At 34.5% G+C, this 18,853-nt stretch overlaps 1 protein-coding gene across 1 annotated transcript in view; it reads right to left on the bottom strand.

The window, feature by feature from the left end:
* Nucleotides 1-386: 386 nt before the first annotated feature.
* Nucleotides 387-18,853, bottom strand: part of SEC24B (SEC24 homolog B, COPII coat complex component) — a 47,143-nt gene continuing 28,676 nt past the window's right edge. The window contains exons 9-24 of the mRNA XM_009273579.2: nucleotides 18,384-18,510; nucleotides 17,648-17,757; nucleotides 16,562-16,674; nucleotides 14,953-15,071; nucleotides 14,540-14,595; nucleotides 14,016-14,222; nucleotides 13,259-13,382; nucleotides 12,464-12,622; nucleotides 11,847-12,020; nucleotides 11,053-11,163; nucleotides 9,717-9,892; nucleotides 7,662-7,799; nucleotides 5,628-5,732; nucleotides 4,387-4,479; nucleotides 2,431-2,534; nucleotides 387-968 (exon numbers count right to left, since the gene is read on the bottom strand). Of these exons, the coding sequence (XP_009271854.2) occupies nucleotides 854-968; nucleotides 2,431-2,534; nucleotides 4,387-4,479; nucleotides 5,628-5,732; nucleotides 7,662-7,799; nucleotides 9,717-9,892; nucleotides 11,053-11,163; nucleotides 11,847-12,020; nucleotides 12,464-12,622; nucleotides 13,259-13,382; nucleotides 14,016-14,222; nucleotides 14,540-14,595; nucleotides 14,953-15,071; nucleotides 16,562-16,674; nucleotides 17,648-17,757; nucleotides 18,384-18,510 (2,031 nt within the window). The 3' untranslated portion in view covers nucleotides 387-853. The remainder of the gene's footprint in view (nucleotides 969-2,430; nucleotides 2,535-4,386; nucleotides 4,480-5,627; nucleotides 5,733-7,661; nucleotides 7,800-9,716; nucleotides 9,893-11,052; nucleotides 11,164-11,846; nucleotides 12,021-12,463; nucleotides 12,623-13,258; nucleotides 13,383-14,015; nucleotides 14,223-14,539; nucleotides 14,596-14,952; nucleotides 15,072-16,561; nucleotides 16,675-17,647; nucleotides 17,758-18,383; nucleotides 18,511-18,853) is intronic.

Here is an 18,853-nt window from a genome sequence, read left to right as displayed (position 1 = left end):
CAGTCCTCTGTACTGGCATGGTACAGCGTGCAGTAAAGCTCTGCTATTTACTATGGTCTCTCAGCAGTACTCGCAATTCAAGCAGCAGCCACAACACCAACAGTTGAAGAGCTTCAGTCCTATATTTAAACATTATTTATCTGAGTAAGAAAGTCATCATACTCTCTTTAAAACGTGATCTCCCATCAGGCTCAGTAAACCGAGTACTCTAGAGAAGACAAATGTAAACTCAAGTATAAACATTTTATAGAATTTAAACTTCTGTAAGCGGGTCATGGCTTGAAAAGGTTTCAGAACTTGCCTCGTATGTCATAAATCAACTGCGCTCCTATGGAGCTCAGTAACAAATACATACAATTATTAAACCATCTACAGATTATTAACCTTACTGAATAATTTCTTTTAAAAAGAAATTCATATAAACAACCAACATACAGCACAACCCTTTGACATCTCTTAAGAATTTGGATCTGGAAGGGCTACTATAATAAATGTAAGAAAAAAGGCTTTACCGAATTGTACAGTTCATTAAGAAATATCATCCCACATAGCTACATAAATTCACCAGCTTGCAATAAACAGAGCACCATACCGCTGCACAACTGGAAACGTGTATAAACCAATTTAAAGTTTACTAGTGAAACAGCTTCATCACTCCTAGCACTTTTGGACTGAAGTAAATCTGCAAAATTCTTTTGGAAATGTATATACTTCTTTAGCTGTAAAGCTTCCAAAACAGTGCTGGTCACTGTATGTTGTGAAGAACAAGTATCCACTTTTGTAACTTCCCACATGCTTCTCTCAGTCCACGCTTCTGTCTGAAGTCAGGATTCTTCTTCTATTTATTCCTTGTTCACTTACAAATCTGCTGTTGAATATTAAGTAAGAATTCATAATATGAGAAAGCTGCTTCTGTCCGATCCTCAATTAAATGCTGAAAAAAATCTGTTTTGGCAGGGTTCTCATCTCTGAAAGAAGAGAGGAAGGTATCTTAGTCCAAACATTAAGCAAAAAATCCACTGTAAATTCAAGCGGAGGCGTAAGTTCTAATGAATTGCTTACTGTCCTTTCGAGTCTAAATTCAGTCCAAAGATACCACAACTGCAAATAATCCAAAGTTTAGAAAAAAACCCTAAAGTTTGTAATATGCTATCAAACAACAGCATCTTTTTAAGAAGTATAAAACGGTAGAAAAGTGGGTGAAATAGCATTTAAAATATCTTGTAGAAACACAAGAAAGGAAATATAAAAATGATTTTGTTTTAGAAGTTAACAAATATGCTCGTGGCAATGAATTCTGAAAGGGTTAAATTAAATCCTGATAAAGATTAAAAAACTGGAAAGTTTACATCTCTGGTTACATGTAATCTCAATCCCCCTCCCCAGTTTTTCTTATTTGGCAACAGAATAAAGAAGGTAAACACGTCAAAGACCTAGTATCCAATATAAAAATGATTTTGTTTTAGAAGTTAACAAATATGCTCGTGGCAATGAATTCTGAAAGGGTTAAATTAAATCCTGATAAAGATTAAAAAACTGGAAAGTTTACATCTCTGGTTACATGTAATCTCAATCCCCCTCCCCAGTTTTTCTTATTTGGCAACAGAATAAAGAAGGTAAACACGTCAAAGACCTAGTATCCAAAATTACTGCCCCAATAAAAATTTACTGGGACACAGCAAATATTTGCTGGGGCACAGTCCTCTGTACTGGCATGGTACAGCGTGCAGTAAAGCTCTGCTATTTACTATGGTCTCTCAGCAGTACTCGCAATTCAAGCAGCAGCCACAACACCAACAGTTGAAGAGCTTCAGTCCTATATTTAAACATTATTTATCTGAGTAAGAAAGTCATCATACTCTCTTTAAAACGTGATCTCCCATCAGGCTCAGTAAACCGAGTACTCTAGAGAAGACAAATGTAAACTCAAGTATAAACATTTTATAGAATTTAAACTTCTGTAAGCGGGTCATGGCTTGAAAAGGTTTCAGAACTTGCCTCGTATGTCATAAATCAACTGCGCTCCTATGGAGCTCAGTAACAAATACATACAATTATTAAACCATCTACAGATTATTAACCTTACTTGAATTTTTTTTATATGCATGTATTGAAATTATAAAAGCTGTACCACAAATTAACCTGGTTAACCCCATTGATCATAAGGATATCCACTGCTTCAGTATATTCTTAACAATATAAAAATATGCATCTAATTCCTACCAATAAAACTATTAGTAACTGAATTTGCACTAGATTTAAAGATGACCTTTGCTGCTAAGGGGTTTTAGATAACAGCACTATATCAACTGGAAAGAGGATGTTATTCAGTTTCTTCCAGGTCAGATATTCCCACCTTTCATCAGTGTCAATTAGAAATTGTAAAAACAAGTTGCCAATAATTACTCGATATCTAACAGAAATACTTACTTTATTACTTGAAGAACTGGACTTAAAGGTCTACTGTCTCTAAGCCAAGATATAAAAGATCGTGTCCTTTCTGAAGAAAGTGCATCTACCTCAGGAAGCTGCGTCTGGTGGAAGGTAATTGGAAGAAGTCATCATCTTTTATTATCAAAACTATGGTAAAAAAATAGATCCTGATAATCATAACATGACGCAAGCCACAATTTCTATTAAGAAGTTACCAACCATGGATTACATATACACATTTTTTCTTTAGCATAAAGTACAAAAATTCAGTAATATCTGTTCTGTAGGAAGTAGTAGATCTTGAACTTAAACTGCCTTTGAAGTGCAAAAGATTTTAGAAAGCAAGCTCATTTAAAAAGTCATCTTTTCAAAATGCTGCTGTTGCGGTTTTCTTGCCTTTATCTTCCCCTGTCAATCAAGTTCCTACATGTTGCATTTTGCATCACTGAAAAGATGAACAAAACATGAAGAAGTGAAATCTGAATTGTAAGCAAATTTAAATGCAAAGATTATACTGGACTATTTGGTTGGGGAATGAGCTGAAAAAAAAATAGAGTTAAAAAAAACTTGAGCCGTTCACTGAGCTAAATATACCAACTCTTAGGCCGATATAACCTTTTAAGACAATTAATATGACATAAAAGAATTAATTACAGATTTAAACGTAGTTCCATTGTTACCTTTGTAATAAATAAATGGAAGACAATTTAAAAACAAAGATAACTTTTTTGGTTAGTTTTTTCTCTCATTTTCATTATAATAAATGCTATATAACCACTGAAAAAAAAGTTATCATCCTTCCTTTATCCGAGTTCTTCCCGAAAACTCTGTCAACTAATACTTACCACCAGCAGATCAGAGGGAACAGTTTTAAATTGGTAATACAAGCAAAATACAAAACTCTGAAGAAGCAGTCCAATTTTATAGTAGTCTTAAAGCTCACCGCTCTTAACCTGTTCTTATAATTACCACTTGTCACTTACTTTTCCCCTTCATACTATGCAAGCTTTATAAGCAGGAAATATCTTCCTATGTGTTTCTACAATGACTAACACATATTTGGTACTATCTGAATATAACCATCCAATTCTGAACTTTCTAGAGTGTCTCAAAAGGGTCCATCCTTACCCGCCACTTTTTGACATTTTGGAATCACTACCCACAGAAGAGGGGTCTTCTCTTTAATTGCTGCTCTGTTCCATGCACAAGACTATAGGTACAGGTTATAACATAAAACCCCTCCACCAACCAAAACACACATCCAAGGGCTTGGAAGACGAGCAAAACTTAACTCTTACCCTTTACTTAGAGGCCTATCACATCATACCATAGACTTGGTGTCTTACACACCAGGTTTGGAGAACACAACTCTTCTGAAAACCATGATATCAATAAAATAACTCTAATCTTAACAAATAACACGTCTGAATAGATAATTTTCATATTCATTCTATGAAATGCCATCCTAGTCTTGTGAGCCCCCATGTATTTCCATAAAAATAAAAGCAGTAATGTCATAGAACAATTTTTTGGCATTCCATGAATGCCAAAATTTACATGTTTACATTCTTTCCTTGAAAGCATTTGACAACTTCTGTCTGTCTCCTATGAAGTTGGCAAGAGGTTAGAAGGTACCCAGTAAAAAAACCCTAATTCATAGTTACATAATTAAAGACTGAAAATGCAGAAAAAATAGATTAAATATAGATTCCAAATGTAAGCACTATACAGCACAGCTCATTAAAACGCCTACCATTTTCTGCGGTACTGACGCATAGTTTGGGTATCCAAGGACATCTTTTATGAAGTTGTTATCACAAGAGGTTAGAAGGTACCCAGTAAAAAAACCCTAATTCATAGTTACATAATTAAAGACTGAAAATGCAGAAAAAATAGATTAAATATAGATTCCAAATGTAAGCACTATACAGCACAGCTCATTAAAACGCCTACCATTTTCTGCGGTACTGACGCATAGTTTGGGTATCCAAGGACATCTTTTATGAAGTTGTTATAACAGTTTTTTCCAATCCAAATGTAAAAAATCTGCAAGAAGTCAGAATCGGTTTTAGTAAAGGCCTTACATGCATTTTAGAGAAAGAGACAAGTGGTGACGTAATTGGAATAATATCAGAATAATAACTTTCATTCAAATGAATCACTTGAGAGCTCCAGTTGTAATTCATATATACATCTTTATATTCATTATTTGTACATTTACTTATTAATACATTGGTAGCATTGGGAATAAGATCATTAAATGTAAAAAAAATATACTGGCAGAATGCAAATACTGAAAGAATGAGGATGCAGGACACATCTATATTGGAACAGTTAATACACTAACTTCCCATGTTACCTCCCTAAAATGAAAAACCTAAAATTTTATAAAGTCACACCACTGTGTCAGTTACTGCACACTGACTTCCCAGTCTAAACAAATCATAGTAAAGCATCAATTATGAAAATACATTATAGTTGTTATTTCGGACATCTGGAGGCACAAGCTAGTTCGACATTCACACTCAGCCCCTGAGTTTAAAAGCTTAAGTTAACTTTAACTTAAGGTTAAGCTAAAAGTTTAAAGGTTTAAAGCACTTTTTAGACTGCCATTAGAATAGCATAATGTTTTATCACATTATTCAAGTGGCATAATACTTTATCCAATTAAGTGTGTTTTAGTATAATTTCTATGAATACCTTAAACTGTATCTACAGATTTTGTTCACTCCCCACAATTCCCTCACTCTTGCAACTCTTATGTCACACAAGCCACAAATCATAAAACCACTCGTATTTATGCATAACTGAGAAGGTTCCTGCATCAATGAGAAGTGCTTTGTTAGAAAGACTGTAGTACATACAATTTAATAATCATTAAGAGAAATTTTGGAAAATGGGAATCCATTATTTCCAGAAAAAAACCACCACCTTGCTGTGAACTCTTGGTATATTCTGATCAGTCCAGCATGAAAAAAAAATTAACCTCTGAAGCCTTAATATGCAACATCAAAGATACTCCTCTGATCAAAATATGAAAGCCTTTCACTGGAACACAGATTACTGCCAGGTTACCTGGAATGCTGATTCACTACACTGTTATTGTTGACAGTTGACCACTTTTAACAATTCAGCATAAATTGCCTTTTTTTCTTTAAAGAAAAAAAATGGAATGTGTGAAACTGGTAACTTACTGAACCACAATCCATAAGAAAAGCTCCTTCTCTTGTCAACTTCTCTGCAGACAACTTCTGAAGAGGTGGCTGAGGAACAACTCTGTCATTTACGTGTATTGTACTCTGTAACAAAAAACAATACTCAATAACACTAAAATATAAATAAATCCTATTTTTTATCTTAACCAGGTAAAATAAAACAGGAAAAAACACTGTTAATCTCTAGCAAAATTTTGAGGATTCTCATGTTAACAAAATGCCATGTTAAGCCTAAAATGACTACGTTCAGACAATTCTAGAATGTTGCTTAGCCTAAAGGCTACTTTATTACCTAAAAAAGAATAATGCAAGTTCATTTAAGTTGTGTATGTAACACTTCTCATGCTATAGATGCCAAACTTTCAAAAGGATTCTAGTATTTACACTTAAATTTTCTACAAACAACCTCCACAGATTTTTTCATTGCATTCAACTTCACTATAAATGTTGCAAGAGGAGAAAAACGTCGAATTCTACTCCCTATAAGGGTTCACTGTTTTACTGCATTTAAGTAACAAAGTTCCTTGATTTAAATCCTGCCTGAAGCGATACATGGGTTTGTCCACAGAGCACTATGACTGATCTGATTAAACAATCCGTCTGTTAGCAGTGACATTATTAAAAAAATACCCCCCCTTCCTCCCCAGCAATAAAAACAAACAAAAGCAATAAAAAAGCAAAAAAATCCCAAAAAGCTTCTAATGACGAATATTAAGCTACTGAATTCCACTTGGGAAAGTTTCAGGCTTTACTAAATGCTCTCAAGAATCAAGTGTTAAGAGAAAAGAAAACCAGCAAAAACATTTTAAAAAATTCTGTAATACGTATCATAGAATTTTCTAAGGAAACAAGAATTAAGAACAGCCTCTGTCACAAATACTTTAAACTGAAGTAGTACTAAATAGCAGATTAGCACTCTGCTACATGATTTAAAATGTGGTTTGTCAATTAATTTCAGTAGGTCAAATAAGCCCTATTTTCTGTATTATTCTACCAGAAATAACTGATCTGAAATCCTTTGCTAATAAAACCAGATCTCCCAAAGACACTGCTGGTTCTTTACAGCACTCACATACTGAATATAGTGTTTCAGCATAAGTTCCACAAATAACTTAAAGTTAGTTGAAGAAGTTGGCTTCTCAAATACTGGGGAGGGAAGTATAAAAAGACTAACTAATCAATTCCACTGAAGAACACTGAGTTTAGACTCGCGTATGTGAGTTTTTGAAATACCTTAAAGAAACTGAGACTATAAATAGCTCACAGGTTGTGCTGAACTATACCAACTGCCAGAGAAACTACTCAGGTTACCATATAATCTTGTATGACACTTAAAGACAAACTCCTACATATACTTTGCCAAAGCCAGTGACTAACAAGCTTATGAAAACTTACTTAAAAAACCAACTTATTTTTGCAATTACAACTAAGTTTGACCTTAAATAAAATCCCATCTTACTATTAAAAAATGCATCCATTTCCTAGGCTACCTCTGTAAAAAGGTGAACTAATAAAACCTGGTTTCGTACATGAAGTACTTCCTCAGCCTGATCATGACCATCTAGAAGTACAATTCTGTTTCATCCTCATCAGTCTGAGAAACCACTGGAAGTTTGTTATTGCAGGCAACTTTATCTGGTTTCAGTACACAAAACCTAGAATCCTCCACCAAATCTACTTCATCCATTTCCCCCAGACAGTTCTAAAACACAAAACCACACTGGAGATGTTTCCAATGCATACAATCTTCTCTGCTTTCTTTGTATAATAGAAAAACACGGAATTACTGTGGTCACTGAAACAAGGTGAAGTAAACCCACAGTTCTGCTCATAACACACTACTGTACTTGCAACTCAAAACTTGAAAATAAATGTTTTTCTTGATTTTTTTAATAACTTATGGAAAATGCTTAGATTACATTACGGTAACAACTTTAAATTATTGCAGCATAACATCAGGTTTAACAGACCATTAAAACTAGAAAATGTTATGAAACAGGCTTCATACATTACCTCATCAATCAACTTGTCTATTCTGTACAAGTTGGGATGTATCATTTTCATCAAATGAACAAGAGGCTGGCTCTTCATCTGGCACATTGCATATACGCGATCATCCAAGCGTGTACTCATGCCTGTTCTAAACGCTTTCTGCAAGAGAACAGCATTGTTACTCAAATAAATCCTGTATTTTATGTCACATCTAAACAGTGCATTTCGGATTTTTTGAAAGCGTCAAGCAAAGATGGCAAAGCTTTTGTAAAGAAATGTATCTTATTGAGATACATTAGAATCGCAATCAAATACAACTTGAATACAATACTTTTTAAAACTTAATCCATTCTCCCTCCTTATTGATGAGATGAATGAGAACAAGAAAAATTCCCCCCCCCCACTTAGTGTAAAATTTGTATGTGATTGGGCCAGCATTTCTCATTTTTATTCTTGACAAATGTTACTGCCCTGTGAAACTCACCAATGCAAGATATCATAGGAAGATATGAGCCTAGCAGAGTTCAAAAAAGATACTTCTGTGGATAAGATTAACTCTGATTTTATACTAGTAAGAATTAAATGTTACGGAAAAGCTTTGGAAGGGAAAGATACTTTCATGTTTTAGAGCAGAAACTAGGCTCTCATAGGATAAAATTTATTTTAGAACTCTCCTACTGGATTTTTCAGATCTCCTTTAGAAGCAATCGGTAAACGATCGCTGTTAGAAGCAACACAATGGAGTAAGCACCATATTCTGATTCAACAGGGAATATTCCTATAATCAAAGTTCATATTCACTTCTTCAATAAAGCTAAGTCCATCAAGTCCTCTTCTCCTTGGCTGCCACAAGCATTTTGGTTTCTCTATATCCCAGGCTTTTTTATTATTGTTAACAAGGATAATAAAAAAAACCCCAAAACCCTAAACAACTTATTTTCTCAGCCACTCTTACTTGTCTTTTACACAGATCCTCTTGATAATAAATGGTCTGGTTTTTTCCCCACCATTAACTGCCTTACTTATGCAACTACCAAAGAAGTCCTAATCAGTAGAGACTGAAGTAATCACTAAGCCAAAGAAAATAAGTTATTAAGATTGGATTTCTTACCAAACTTACATAAAGGCTTATTCATGATAAAGTAATCACTAAGCCAAAGAAAATAAGTTAAGATTGGATTTCTTACCAAACTTACATAAAGGCTTATTCATGATAAGAAAACAAAGAACTGTCAGACATGAAAATCTCTAAGGTATGAGATTTATTGATGATAAAAAGAGGAATTACCGCAGGGTTTTAAGTATGATGTTTGGTAATACAAAGATATTAAAAAAAAAAGTAGTAACTACTTTTATGTGAACTTTAAACTGTAACACTTTAGTTTCTGCAATAGATTTCATGATATCCCCATGGAAACTCATTTTCCTTCTTGGTACTTTAAAGTAGAAAGTACATGCACTGAAAAATATTTGACTTGTTTTTTCTTCATAAAATAAAATTGAAGAAGTACTAATAAGTGGCTTCCAACAATCTTTATGGGCAGCACTAATTAGCTGCCAAAATCAGAGAAATGCACTTTAGTTTCTGCAATAGATTTCATGATATCCCCATGGAAACTCATTTTCCTTCTTGGTACTTTAAAGTAGAAAGTACATGCACTGAAAAATATTTGACTTGTTTTTTCTTCATAAAATAAAATTGAAGAAGTACTAATAAGTGGCTTCCAACAATCTTTATGGGCAGCACTAATTAGCTGCCAAAATCATAGAAATGCTAATTGTTAGAATATATATATTTTTGTTTTAATTGTAAAACAAAGTAAGACAATTTATTATTATAAAAAGTTCAAAATCAAATTAACCAATAAACTGTTCAGGCACTAATCATTTAAAATAAGCTAACATGGTCATCTTTTATGTGAAAGTCCTGTAAGCTCAAAGAGGATAATCCAATTTTCATAATTTTAGAAAAGTGCAGATATTGCTTGACCTAGAGCTGAAGAATTCCTCAGCTCTAGGAATGATGATGGAACAATGAATTAAACAGCAAACATTAATCCACTAGATTATACATACCTGTTTGAGAAGGGCCAAAATATACAGTGGAAACAGCTTGAGGGAATTTGGTGCTATCAGCATGGACTGCTGCAGATTTGAGGCAGTTGACATGTATGCTGCCAAGGAGTCTACCACGGCATTAACTAAGGCATCTCTTGCATCTGAAAGACTAGATGAAACTGAGCGATCCACAGCTGTTGGGTTAGAAGGATACAAGAAGTTACTAGAGTTGGCCTCATTCATTCCCTTGAATTTTGAAAATATTAGTTGTGCTTCTGGGTGATATTTTAGGATTTTTAAAAAACCACACCTGTGGTCCTAACTTTTTTTAGGAGTAAATAAGACGATCGCCCATACAGAAACTCAACTTTCATGATGCTTAAGAAATACAGTGTGGCTGATCTCCGCTCTCTAGTTCCTACACTCTTGGAGAATTTAAAAAATTGTTTAAAGCTGTGGTATATACTCGAGGCTAAATATAAATCCTGTTTTAAATCTTATACAAATAACTTAGCTATTGCTGAAACTCTCTGCTGTCCTACCTCCAAGATAAGATTTGCAGCAGTTATTTTTGATCTTCCCCCCCCCAAGAAACTTCGTCCATTATTTCAGTGGCATAATTATGATTAGTGTAAATAAAGCTTCATCTTTCTCTGCTGAGAAAGGGCTGCAAATCCTTTGGTTGGAGGAAGCCACCTGCTGGACTGAATGCACATTTAAGACGAGATACAGAAGTACTATTTATTTCTTCTAATTTATTTGACTATTAATATATAACATAGGATATACTAAAATGCTGCACAGAGCCATACACGTTCAATGGCAGAGATCAGTCTATGAAACGGCTACTTATGACCCACAAGCAGGGGATAAGTAAGAATCCTCAAACTAGCAACAACAGATAGAAACATAGAAAACTAATGCACCTCTCAGATACACCGTTGTCAGAAGTTCCCTTTCAGCCTCCAGCAACTCACTAAACTGAATCACTCTGTTCCTTAAGTAATCCTAGAACGCTAAAGTTTGAGATGATAACTGTGATGATGATGATACAAAAATGAGAGTTTTGATCCAAGTGTGTTAGGATTCTTTGTCCTTTAATAAACTCTAGAGAACAACGTAAAAAGGCTCCTTTTAAAAGATTAAAGTCAACTAACTATTCCGACTAAGGAATATTTCAGTTAATAGTTTTGGTATAACTTTGATTTTGTCATCTTTTGTATTCTCAGGCTTCAGTGTGCTCCACTCCAGCCTTTTTCTACAATACCCAGGCTTCGTTCACTACTTCATTTAAACAGCTGCCAAAACTAAGAACATACAAAAAGATATTTGAATCTTCCTGGTCTGTACTCACCCATGTTTGCCAAGAGGCACACAACTGCTTGTACATCTGCTCCTGCATATACATCAGCCAGTGAACTTACTACAGGCAAGCAAAGTGTGTGCACTCGAATTCGACGTTCACCTAATTAAAAAAAAGTAGAAATCATTATGCAGTATCTCCTGGTAGAGGTATACAAATTCAGTCATTACAGCATATCTCCTCTCATCTAAGATGCACTCATTTTGTAAAAACACACCAGTCAGGAAATTGCTGTAGCACTATCTCCCGCTCCTGTCTCTTAACCCGTTCAAATTCTGCAATGCTCTAAAGCATTCAACTTATGAATCAGCACAAGTTCGTAACACAAACTAGCTTATAACATCCATGATAAGTCTCTTGATCCTACAAATGAAGTACGTTGATTTCCATCCCAAAATTTTGTGGCACCTTCCACAACAGAAAGTAGCTGCTATTCTTTATGCCCACCCAATGTACCAGCAACTTGCTCCAATCCATCACGGGTCTGTGATTTTCGACAAAGTGCGTGCCAAACATGTTATTGCTTATAACAATGGTATGCCTTTTAAGTAAAGGAATCTTGCTGAACCAACTTTATGCAAGACAGAGATAAACTACATTTTCCCATCAAAATAGAGTTTATAAAGATTTACATTATTTGATTAACTGCCAAGTAAGCTCACTAGCTTTGACAAGATTCTCTTAGGGTATAGAGAACAACAAAAGGCTGTGGAACTAACTATACAAACATTATGTTAGAAAAAGAACCAAAAAGCTCAGTGGCCAATTCATTTGAATTTATTTACCTTTGCTGGAAGTATACAAAAGAGCTGTTTGAAAACAAACCAAAGATGTGTCAGTCAGACTTTCCTCAATGGACATTTGTACTGCAAATCCAGCATCAGGATTGACATTGGCAAGGGACAATAAATCAGTAGATCGTACAAAAAAGTTCCCATGAAAAGTGTGTATTGAAAGACCTAGAAGCAGATTAAATAATTCAGAGTGAGGTTCAAACAGCATGAAAAACTAGTATCAATAACTAAAACCCACAGCCCTCAAGCTATGTTTAAAAAAAACAGTAAAAATACTTATTCTATCATGCAGAATCAATTATGTGAATCATTAGATATTTCAGCATGATCCTGTAGAGTTCATGTTCAATTCTGAACACTCCAAACTGAACAATGCCCTTACACTACACATGTCAACTTAGTTGAAGTGAGATGGTGCCATCTTAAGTAAAAAACAAAACACCAAATGGCAAAAGCTAACATAACTTATATAAAGAAGGTAACTATCTTACTCTTCAGTGAAAGAGAAATAACCTGAAATCTCACGTTGCTAAAGACTAAGCACATTCAAAGTGACAGTTAACGTGCTTACACCAACTTTTCCACATGAATCAGTATTTAAAACATACCTTTTGTACATCTTATGCGCATAACTGCTTCAAATCCAATCTTTCTTGTAAGGTATCTTTTAAGGTCTTTTTGCAACTTTTCAGCCTGAGCAGGATTATGACTGTGATGGAAAGATGGATAGTAATAGATGCATCCAGCAGAATACTTGGACATGCAAGCTGTGAAGGAGGAAAAGATATAGTTAAGACATAAAACAGTAACATGAAATCAGGACACAAAAATTGTGTCCAACCTTCTGCAAGTCACATCTATGTTCACCTGTTTCTTGGTATGTCCCACATCTGTAAGACAACGAGAACCGGCCCAGACTCAGGCCACTGAAGACAGTGATAAGTCACCCCCAATACACAATTATCTAATACACTTACTTCAATAAGCATGCTACCTCTGGCAGCTAAGACAGGAGTGCATGCAGAAATATTTAATGGTGTAGAGGCAAAATTAAGTGTGCGCGCAGAGACAAATCTTGGTTTAATACTGAAAGATGAGAACTCTGTTCTACCCCTGTGATTAACTTTATTAATTCCTTGCCATCTGGCTGTTTCCTGTTCTTGAGCAGGAGAGTACCTTCTTGTTTACAACTGTGAATCCCAGAATAGGTTGTCTGATACCACCAATCCAATACTCCTGTTCTTTGCTGCTATCAACCTCAGAGTCAATTCCTTTGCAGCATTAGCTGCATTTACAAAAGTGCAAAAAGATTTACATGATTTAAGAATTCCTGAAGTAGCCTGTGCTTCCGAAGACAGACAACAGTGTGGAAAGAGTGAATGCATACATGAGGTACTCCTTACCAAGAGAAGCTAGATCAGAATATTGTGAACTTAAGAGAAATAAATCCACAGCAGTCTGCTGGCCTGAGCAGTCCAGTGCCAACTTCTTATAAAAATCCGTTGCTGGACCAAGATGCTGGACCACCTTTGGTGAATAAATTATACAGGAAAGAGTTAAGACAACGATCGTGCTCTCTTAAGACTCCATGGAACAAAAGACATACTATTCAGTAGCAAAGTATCATAAGGAAGTTTCCTTTAAGCAATAATTTATAGGTATTTCCCCCTGTAGAAATTATTTTCCTTATGCTCCATATTCTTTTAGTTCGTATTTACAAGCAGTTATGATCCTACTTTCAAGGAAGTTTATGTTCTCATACAAATAAACATTCATGTAACTATGTAACACTAGATGCTGTAAACTACAAGGCCCTAAAAATAACAAGAAATCATGTTTTAGGTCTACAATTTAATATATCCACACTTTGGTTCAAAACCCAGGTTGATACTAACTGAGTTAGAGATATTTGCAGCTTCTTTTGCTTGCCAAGAAAAGCTATGGACCAAAGGCCTGAAAGACAGCTCATGCACTTTGAAACAAGTAATACCACACATATATGTATAAACCAGTGACCTTAAATGCACATAGACATTGAATAATTAAAATTTAGCAAATTGCTATAAACAAAAAACAAGAGTTGATCTGCAGAACTATGCAAGTCAAAGACGTGGCCAGTCCCTAGTCTCATGAGATGAGTATTAAAGGAAGTTTTTGTACCTTTGTGCTTGACCTTTGATTGGGATCTTCTCTCGAATGCAAAAGCCCTGCTCCCAAAGATGGTAACTGAGTTTGAAACACAGATATCCGACCACCCGTTGGAGACATCAGTTTAAACGCAGCCTGAAGAGCAGGGCCCAATGCACTGTGTGTTTCTCTTGTATTGGTGAACATATTTGGTAACGCATTCAATAGATCTTTTATCAGCTGCAGAACAGATTGAAAGGTGTTTATGAGATTTTGCAAGCTTGAGATTTTCTAATATTTCTAAAAAGCTGTATTGCCATAACTGAAGTAGAAAAATCAGTACCAAATAGTTCAGCTTAGTTTCAACACACTAAGGAAAACAAAGTCATAATTGTAAAGACTATGATGCAAACAAACAACACTTAATACTTCTATAATTAAAAAGTAGCATTGCAATTACATATTATGAAGATAGGCTTGAATTCAAAGTTTAAAAGGAACTTCTATTTTGAATATTTAACTCTTTAAACTCAATGATATATTTTGAGCAATCATACCTCTTTGCTTTCATGGAGATTTACAAGCAAACTATCTGGTGTAGGTAGAAATATCTGTAGAGGGAGAACAGAAAAAAACATTTTAAAGAAAAAATAACGTTAAAATAGAACAAAACATTTCACTGCCCACTGCTATACGTACCAGGAAATACAGTCTACTTTTCTGATATATACATCAGAGAGAATAATACAGTCTATACAAACCTTGTTTTATTCAAAGCAAAATTAAAATTTGAGTTTCACTTTTTAAACACCACCTATTCTGTAGTTAGTGTAAGATTATTTTTAAAAAAATATATTCCCTATACATTCAATAAAATTGACCTAATACCAGAATATTTGAGAGTCTAATCTTTCTTCTGGGAAAAAAAGTAGCTTCTCAAAAATTTAGTTTCCATTTTCTTTTTACTTACCATCAATATCAGAGACAATCAGCATCTGAGGCTGAGATAAACCTTCTTGCAAGTTGTAAAACTGAACAGTGCTGTCAAACGTTATGAATCCTATTCTTGTTCTCGAGTCTCCAGGCAGCCTGAAGCATTAAAAAATAAACTATTAAGCCCTAAATTTCTCTCTCAGGACACATACATATACACAGCTCCTGCTGATGTTAGCAGAAACTCAGCTCATGTTAGCAGAAACTCAGCTCATGTATACAGGGGTGAAGGGAGAACAACAGAAAGGAGACCTGAAACATTAATACAAGTAATATTTCTTCAGTATTTTCTGAAAAGCTGGGATAATGATACAGTTTACAGGACTAAGTGTTACGGATAACCACTCACTAATATATTGATGTTTTGTTCCAAGAGAGAACTTAGTAGGTTCATTTAAACCTTACTCTGACACATGAAAGAAAGTAACCTTCTCAGATCTTCAATAGAAAATAGTGCATTCTGCTCTTTCATAATTAAAAAAAACCCATTTACTAATGTAGTTACAGAGTACTTACAGCTCTAAACCAAAATCCAATGTCTCTACAATACAACATACTTATTTCTCATGCAGACCATACTCCAATGTATGGCATTAAAAACACAAAAAGAGAAACTAAATGGGATTTCTCAAAATATAAGACATCAGCAAGTGCTGAAAACCATGACGGTGAACAAAAGCAACAGAGGCAAATACTGTTTTTACCATCTGGATATATAAATTAACTGGATGTACTGATTTTCCTAGAGACTTTGCATGGGATTTTATGAATTTTCCTAAAATAATTTAGCATGTTTCTGAACAAAGACAGACTAACGCAATAAATGTAAGTGAAGAATTTTATTGTACCTGTTGGTGTCTTTATCAGAAATTAAAATCAAGTTTCCTAAGAAAAACTTGTAGAAAACAATTTTCAGAGTGAGGCCTCCACAGGATGCAAATTAGTTTTCAAGACTTGAACATAGCGAAGCTTATCAACCCTCCCTCAAAAAGCACCGCCAGCAATCCCACACATGCTGTGCCAGTGCAAAAAATGAGAACAGATAGAAAGCGGCACAGCTAGATCTAAAAAACCAAACTGACAACACAATTCACCTAGGCAGTCTCACACTAGCTGTTACAACATTCCAGTATGCAGCACCTCAGCCATTTCAGTGCAAGAACCAGCCAATTTAATCTCTGTAATTTAGTTATTTTTGTTGGTCTTAGCAGGGGGGAAGAGCACACTTTATAGATGTTTGTACAATCAATGTGTTGTTAAAAGTTACAGCTAAATATTCTTTCCAGATAATTATTTGCAGATCCACCTTTAATCACAGGCAGGGAAGATAGCTCTCATCATGTAAATTGCTTCAACAGCTGTTTTTTTGGGGATGTTGGTTTTTTTGCTTAGTTGGTGGCTTGGTTTTTTTGGTTGTTTTATTTTTTTAGACATGTAAGTTGCATTTCAGAATCTCAGGTAACAGAACTTCTGTCCTCTAGGGACAGAATGTTTAAACACTATATGCAAGTTTTCTGCAAAACTGTAGGTTAGTATTGTTCATAACAACACATCAGCTAATTTGAAAAGGTCATTTATATTCTTACTTGTCTAGGTTTTCCAGCAATGACTGGCAGACTATTGTCAAATATCCAGCCTCCACTGCATTATGAGACACATCTAAAACAAATAAATATACCGCAGGCTGAGGAGGACGAAGCTACAAAGTAAAAAAATAAAAATAAAAAAATGTTCAAAAATCATATTTAAGGAAGTGTTAAAAATGATTAGTCATTAGAAAGGGAAGTGGGAAAAGGAAATACTTAGAAAAATGCAAGGTATACATTATGCAATAAAACTGATTTACTAGCTAAGAATCATGCAGATAGACTTAACCACAATTCCCAGTGGTTAATAATTCCCATTTGTAATAAGCATACAATGTTATGCTTCAGAACAGAAATTGGATATTTTAGTCTCTCCTTCCAACAGTCAACTCAAACATGACACACTGATGCCACATATGGAATTCACTCTTCAAAACACCACTGTTCTTTCAGGATGTGGACAATGCAATCCATTAAAAGGGGGTTAAAATATTCTACCTACATCCTTTTCCCAACCATGTAACAAGCTGTATTTACTCATTGCCAAATGTCTTGGCCACAGCGTTTCAATTCAAAGACAAGAGAACAATTTATTTTTCCTGTTGTTAATAATGTCATTATGAACTGGGCCTTTTCCCAGGCCTTGTTTATCTTTCTTGGAGACAAGACTACTATCACAGCAATTGTAGGCTGACTCCTAGTTAGAATCGTTTCTGTCACAATTACTAACTGAAAATTTGAACCCAACTTAATTCTCTCGTTATTCCATTATTGGTCTTTCAAAACCTCTTCAAAATGAGGGAGAAAGCCAGAAGCCACATTGCATCAGACTCAAACCAGACTATGCCACATTAAACTACACTGGACGATTACACACATTGCAATTGCCTTTAATTGACAAGCCTCTGAATATCTACATTTGCCAAAATTCAAAATAAATATGAATTTTAACTATTCTTTGGTGTTAAGAGGACCTTCACAGGAGAATTAATACACACCATTGGAGCAATATGCAACGTTAATTTCAAACGCATTTGTATTAACATGCAATTGTTGCTCAAGTTCCCATGAAAACTTTTTTTTTACCATATAGTCTGAGGAAGCAATGAATTCTACTGTAGAATTTTGGACCTCTGGCCGTTTGTGAGGCTCTCCATAAGATCGCGTCAGAGGATTATACATAAATTCTTCAGGAACTACAAAAAAAATTTTTTCCACAAAAAAAAGTTTATATATTTGTCAGCAAATAAAAACCATTATGGCAGCTACAAGCGAACTAATGCAGACATATTTCAATTATCACTAACAACAGAAAAAAATTCACATTAAGGATATGTAAAACGAAGGAACATTTCAAGTATCCCAAGCAACATCAAAGTGAAATAACTGGAAACAAAAGAAGGTTTATTTTAAACAGCAATATTTCCCCAACTTTAAAACAGCAGTGCAAATAGAGCATTTCACAACAACAAGCTTCAATCTGTATTGTTTCTCATAACCTCTGGCCTGGATCGCAGGCAGTATTAGCTGTCATGTTTCCCTTTGCATATTGCAACAGCAGTCAATGGAGTAAGTTGATTTCATTATATAAGTAATCAGGATAATATGATTACATTTTCTTAGTCTCCCAGAAAATTGCAAACAACCTTTTGCTTCACAAAATGCACAGCGCATCTGACTTATGATCCAGAGATTTTAAAAAGCATCTTAAGAACACTGCCATTTTAATCTACATTTTAATCTAAAGTATCCCGTGGACTGATACGATGCAAATACTTGAAAGAGATTCTATAAATGCAAGCATCTGCTACAAAAAACTTACCATCATTAACTCTATAGCACAGATTGCATTTCCACCTCCTTTGATCAACGAAAGAAACAAAAGGGTTGATATATGTCCTGCAGGATCTGCACCTCACTATTGTGCTTGATGTTATTACTGGTAGTTGCTAAAAAGAAATAATGGAAAGCTGTAACAAAGGTACGTAATACACTTTATGGAAAACATTACTACGCAGTACAGTGTACAAAAGCTTCATAAGACTAGATATTCTATCATCTTTCCTTTTATCTTTTTAGCTCATTTTCATATAGAGTAATAATGATGCCTATTAAAAATATCCTCCCCTTTAAAATCAGAAGAAAAAATATTTATTGTCTTAATCCAATCTCACAAATCAAAGATGTAATAAGATTTTTAATGAATTTACTTTAAATTACATAGTTATAAATAATAACTAGTCTGGGAGACTAGTTATTATTTATATATAATATAAATTATATATAATAAAA

Source organism: Aptenodytes forsteri, unplaced genomic scaffold (genome assembly GCF_000699145.1).
Source record: "Aptenodytes forsteri isolate BGI_AS27 unplaced genomic scaffold, ASM69914v1 Scaffold93, whole genome shotgun sequence".
NCBI lineage: Eukaryota > Metazoa > Chordata > Aves > Sphenisciformes > Spheniscidae > Aptenodytes > Aptenodytes forsteri.
The sequence above is the reverse complement of the archived record's forward strand: the minus strand, read 5'-3'. Positions and strand labels throughout refer to the sequence as shown.